This window comes from Sceloporus undulatus, chromosome 4, assembly GCF_019175285.1.
Source record: "Sceloporus undulatus isolate JIND9_A2432 ecotype Alabama chromosome 4, SceUnd_v1.1, whole genome shotgun sequence".
Classification (NCBI taxonomy): Eukaryota; Metazoa; Chordata; class Lepidosauria; order Squamata; family Phrynosomatidae; genus Sceloporus; species Sceloporus undulatus.
In genome coordinates this window covers 62,869,627-62,875,626 of record NC_056525.1, presented here as the reverse complement: position 1 = coordinate 62,875,626, position 6,000 = coordinate 62,869,627, and the positions used below count along the sequence as shown (strand labels likewise).

Here is a 6,000-nt window from a genome sequence, read left to right as displayed (position 1 = left end):
GCTGTTTTAGACAGCAAGCTTTCTACCTCTTGCCTCAAGATGCTGGGGAATAAAGCTAGTAATCATAAGTGGAAAATATGTGACGTACCAGCAAACCATTAACTTTTTCTCCTGAATATCAATATATGGCAATGCAAAGAAGCAAACATACCAGAATATGGGCCTGCAATACAATATTTTATTTTAAAAAAACTGTTCTGGAATCATAACAGTCCTAATTTTTGAACAGTTTCCAAAAGGTCTACAATAGTTTCTTGCTTGGATAGGCTTTAATGTTAGGATTAAGATGACATGCAAGAAAGTGTAAAGGACATCATCATGGGTATTTTATATAGTTGGTTACTCTGCACTAGTTATTTCAAATACTTCTACAATGCTCTCCCTAGTTCTGGGCACCACTGTTTAAGGAAGATATCAAACATGGTAATATGTCTAAAGGAGGAGGATTAAGACAGTAGAGTATGGAAAGCAAGCCCTATGAAAAGAGTGAAAGGTGATATGATAGCCACATTCAAACATCTGAAGAATTGTCATGTGGAGTGCTCCTGTGAGCAAGCTTGTTTTCTGCTGCTCCAGAGGGTGGACTCAACCAATGGACTCAAATTACAATAAAGGAGATTCCAATTAATCATGAGGAAGAAATGTCCTGGTAGTAAGACATATTAGCCAGTGATTACAGACTATTCTGGAAGCTGCTGGATTCTCCCCACTTCAAGCTTTTTAAACAGAGGTTTGTTAGCCAGGGATAATTTATGGCAGGGGGTCAAACTGGATGACTTTGGGGTCAACCCTTTAAGTCCTTAGGATGGGCTGAGCTAGAAATAAACCAAAAGTTAAATCTTGTGTTTTCAGATAAAAATAACACCAGCAAGGAAAATAATAAAAGCAATGAAAATGGTAAGAAGAACTGGAGACATAACCTGGAGGTGACAAAACCTCTGACCTTCACAAAAAAGCAGTGTATTTACAGCCTGTGCGCTATCAGCAAGGAAAGACTACCACCACTAATGGTCCTGAGGAGGAGACCAAAGACATTACAATGCGCTACTAGAAGGCCTTCTATATCTCAGTCCTATAAAGGCCTAATACATGATGACTTTTAATAGTGGCTTCACTAAGACAAGCTTAACTGATCTATAAGTCAAGTAGTAAGAGACCTCAAAGAGACTCTCTTGGAGGTTTCTCATTCATACGGTTGCCATACAATTGACTGGTAGTTGACCTGACAGGACATAACAAGAAAGGCAGGTACATAATTATTCTTGGGGGGGGGGGCGCTGCCTTGAGGAAGGGGAAGGAGGAGAGGGAGAAGACTGAGAAAAGAAACAAGAAAAACTGCCATGTGCACAATCTTACTGAATGGTTATTTTCATTCTGAAGCATGGACCATCAAAGCTTCACTTGTCAACAAGGTTATGTAAAATATTCTGTTTAGTCTTCAATCCCATTATTCACAAATGGTGGGTCAGGGTCCACTAATGTATTCAAATGAACTGAGGGCTGGACAAAAATGACACCAGCAAAGAAGAAAACCACACTTGTATTTACATCTCTTCCTAGCACTGCACTATTAAAAGGGTGGATTCTCACAACGATTCTCCCAGATGAGTAGGAAAGGAGCAATAGTAATTGGATGGGATATCAGAGACTTTTTTTAGAGGTTGGCAATATTTACAGTCCCATGGTTCGTTTTAATGAAATGATAGAAAGGTAAAACTTAAGAAATGGAAATATGAACTAGGAAATTGGCCTTGTTTACATGTAGAATCATCTCTGTGAATTCATGGAGTCAAGAGCATTCTTACATTCACTTCCCAACTGCAATGGATTCATGCTAGATAGGCTCTTCCTCCTCCTTACTGATAGCTCTTAGACAGGCACCATTAAAGCAAGTGGAGTTCTAACCCAGAATTGTATGCACACTACCTTCCCTCTCACAGAAAGAAAAACAGCAAAGCACGTATATTTTACTTGTGCTTGGCACCTGAACTATGAGGCATAAAAATAAATAAATAAATAAATAAATAAATAAATCAGAAGTGTACCATCAATAAACACACACGTGTGCATGCACACACAAAATAAATAAATAAATAAATTTAAAATAAACATCTCTTTGTATACCTTCAGAAATAAAAAGGGACAAATAAATCACTCTCCAGCCATAAAGTTCTACCTGTACCACTGAGGTTTTGGATAGCTTTTGCACATTCATTTGTAATGTCTTGATATTTTTTTCAGATACAACACATCCTACCACTAGGGATTTAAAAATAATCCCACAAAAATAGAAAGGAAGGATTTCCAAATATGATTTCTATACAAAGGGGGAGAGAGAAAAGAACAGCTAGTATCAATAATAGTACCCTTCCTGTTAACAAGCAAAATCAAGTTTTCATACATTTGGCTTTAAAACCTACATGGCAGGAGAAATGGAGGCAGGGTGGAAATGGGAAGAGGCACAGAGAGGCTACATTTCTCAGATTAACTTTATGGAGCTACCCAAGTGAGTCACACTGAGAAACACAGGGCACAATGGAAAGATGTCAGTTATGCAACATGATTAGCTGAAGATCAGGAACAAAAGCCACAATGTGGTGCTTGGGTTTGGCATCCCTCTTACAGAGGGAGGTCAGTGCTGTTATGCCGTGTTTTCCTAGAAGTCCCATCATCCCTAGGCAGCGCCCTCTGCAAACTGGACATAGCTGCTGTCTTTTTAAGGTCAATGACTGCATACGAATCCGTCCTGCGGGCTGGATGGGAGGCAGAACGTGGGGCACGGGGGACCGGTGTGCTTTGGCACCCTTTGTGAGGGTCATCCTCCAGTTCTACCTGGATATAGTTGAGCTGCCTTGGCTGCTCCAAACAGGGCCGGTGGAAGTCAAAATTGAAGACATTAGGCGTACAACTGCGGCGACGTTGTAAGCAACCCCCCCTATGCCGGCCTCCATGCAGTACAGCACTTTCTGAATTCATGTAGTTCCTCAAAGGGTCCTCCTCCTCAGGCTCAGGATAACCATTGGGTGAAGGTGTCATTGCGTCTCCAGAATCCTCCTCATCCTGGTTTTGTCTCAGTGGCTGGCATTCCCACACTGGTGGCAATGAGGGAAGGTTCTCATAGTGCAGTAGGGTGGTCCGACGGTGAGAGCAGCTGGGTGGGTTAAGATCTTCTCGGGCCATTTTCAAGCGTGCATTGCCCCGGCGAAGCAAGGTACCTCGAGAGGGCAAAAGACCATTGATATTCTCATATACATACTTTGGGGTGAGACACTCATCTTTGCAGTCATTGTTGTTGTTAGGGACACAAATATGCCCTGTGCACTCCCAATGTGGTCGGCAGAAGCCATCACATTTCATCATGTGCCTGTAACCAGGGGCAGGCCCCAAGACAAACTTCACCTCTCCTGGCTGTAGGTATATCTGAGGATTCCGGTCCTCTAGGGAGCAGCTACGGTTTGGATGGGAAAGAGGAGGATGGACTTCAGGTAAGGAGTGCATGCAGTGGTGACCCCTCATCTCTTCCTCACCACCAGTTGTGTTCACATATGTGTGGGACTGCAAGGAGAGAAGAAAAGTTGGAGGATGGTGAGGAGGAGAACAAAGAACAGGTGCCAGGAAACAAATTCATGAGGATAGGATGAAAAATCAAGATATCAACTTAGATATTGATACAGTGAGGAACGAGTCTGCATTCAGAAGAAGAGGGACTTACAGCTATGGGATCAAGAGATGAGGTAAACACATGGTAGAATGTTACATCTCTGGTGCAACCTACCTTATGCTGAGCTTTAAATTATTCTGTTTTCTGGGGTAAAGGGAGATTTAATCTAAGCTTAAAACTGAAATCCCAAACACATTTGAGATTAAGCACTCATTGAAAACCATGGGACTTACTTCTAAGGAAGCATGCACTGGATTGTGTTCTGTAAATCAGTTTTAGAAATCTGTGAGTTCTCTTTGAATCAGTATTAACTGTGGAAGTTCAAGTGGCAGTGACAGCTGGGAGTACTTTTTTCCTGCTGAGACCAATATATCAACAGCAACCCTATCTGGAGGGAATGGACTTTCCTTCAGTTGTCCATTCTGACTACTGAGCTGCTATAAAGCATTCTATACAGGATTTCTTTTGAAGACATATCAAAAATATCAGTTAGTGCAAACTGCAGCTGCTTGCATATGGAGAACAGGGTAACAGAACTAGTACATTTGGAATTTATATTATGTCCACTGCAGTGGTTGCAGATGCTTCTGGTCCCCATTTAAAGTATTGCAATTTAAAGTCGAAGGCTTTCATGGCTGGCATCCATGTTTTTTTGTTGGTTTTTCGGGCTATGTGGCCATGTTCTAGAAAATTTTCTTCCTGACATTTTGCCAGCATCTGTGGTTGGCATCTTCGGAGAACGTCAGGAAGAAACTCTTCTAGATCATGGCCACATAGCCCAAAAAACCCACAAAAAACTATTAATGAATTTATTTCCCCTAGAGCTGGATTCTAAGAATGCAGTTGAATTCTAATATTAGAGCACTCTTAGACTGTAGTGCTGGGAGAAATGATGATGCTTCCTGCAGAGGTAACGTTCCAGCAATGGCATTAGGAAACAGTAATGTTACTCTTGTGCACCTGGAAATGGCTCTTTGGCAGTGAAACAATGTGTTCCTTTTTAAAAGTAACATTCCACATTCTTATTTTGAGGGATGAGTTAGAGGGCTGATGAGATGCTTGAGACATCAAGAAACAGAGTTTAGGGGATATCCTGTGTATATCCTACTCCCATCACATACATATACATGCATCTCTTTCCTTCACATTAAGTTGTTCTGGCAGTTGTCCATAGGGAAAACCTGACTGCATCTTCAGTTGCACTGATCTTTCTTGCCTGTCTCATTTTACTTGGGAGCCAGCCACAGATGCTGGCGAAACGTCAGGAAGAAAATTTTCTAGAACATGGCCACATAATAATAATTAATAATTTGTTTTATTTATATACTGCTATTCCAAAGATCATAGCGGTGAACAGCAAGTAAGCTAATTAGCAAGTAAGCTAATTTGCCCCCAACAGTCTGGGTACTCATTTTAGCGACCTCGGAAGGATGCAAGCCTGAGTCGAGCTTGGGCCCTTTTGCTGGTGGCTGCAGTACAGGCATTTAACCACTGTGCCACCAGGGCTCCTTTTTTTTTTAACATAGCCCGAAAACCCCACAAAAAACTATTGCAATTTACTTTTAAAGCTTAAAACAAGGTGGAACCTAGTTACCTGAAGGAACCCCTTTATCTGTATCAGCCTTTCTACAACTTGAGATATACATCTGAAGTCCTACTTACTTACCTATCTGTAAAAGTAACTAAATTAGGGACCACAAGGTAGAGGGTGGTGCAGCAGGGGCTCTGTGTCTGTGAAAAGCTATGTCAAATGAGGTATGGTATATCAGAGCTAACAGTTGAAAACAAGAATAATTTGTTTTCCACTGTTTCTCCTAATAAGATTTTATTAGGTTGTTGGTTATATTATGTGGTTTTAGTTATAATTATTTATAGCCTTCTAGAATTTCTACCTGGCCAGATGTTTTTGCTGTTGTTTTTTTAAATTACCTTTAGTCCTTTTAGTAATTTAGTATTAATGTTTGCAGGATTTATTGTTATATTATATATTATAAATTAGAAGCTGCCTTGAGAGGATTTTTCTCTAAAGGCAACACTATAAATATTTTATATAATAGATGCCTATATATGTTAAATTTAGTTCCTAAGAACAAAGACAGAAATAACACATTTTCAGGTTCAGTCTTGTGACATGTCTCATACAAAAACAGGATTTCTTTTAAATAATCAATTTAATTTCTAATAATAATAATAATAAAACTTTATTTACTTATTTCTCTTCCCCTGCCCACCCACCCATCCTGCAGTGTTCATTGCAAAATAGCTGTATTAAAAGCATTTAAGTAATAGGATTCCATAGACAAGGTGATGTATGCCTGCAGAAAAAATTGAAAGAAACA

At 40.2% G+C, this 6,000-nt stretch overlaps 1 protein-coding gene across 3 annotated transcripts in view; it reads right to left on the bottom strand.

The window, feature by feature from the left end:
* Nucleotides 1-6: 6 nt before the first annotated feature.
* The window catches only part of FRS3 (fibroblast growth factor receptor substrate 3), a 52,006-nt gene continuing 46,012 nt past the window's right edge, over nucleotides 7-6,000 (bottom strand). For all 3 annotated transcript variants that reach the window (XM_042462139.1, XM_042462141.1, XM_042462138.1), the window contains one exon: nucleotides 7-3,555. In XM_042462139.1, the coding sequence (XP_042318073.1) occupies nucleotides 2,620-3,555 (936 nt within the window). In that variant the 3' untranslated portion in view covers nucleotides 7-2,619. The remainder of the gene's footprint in view (nucleotides 3,556-6,000) is intronic.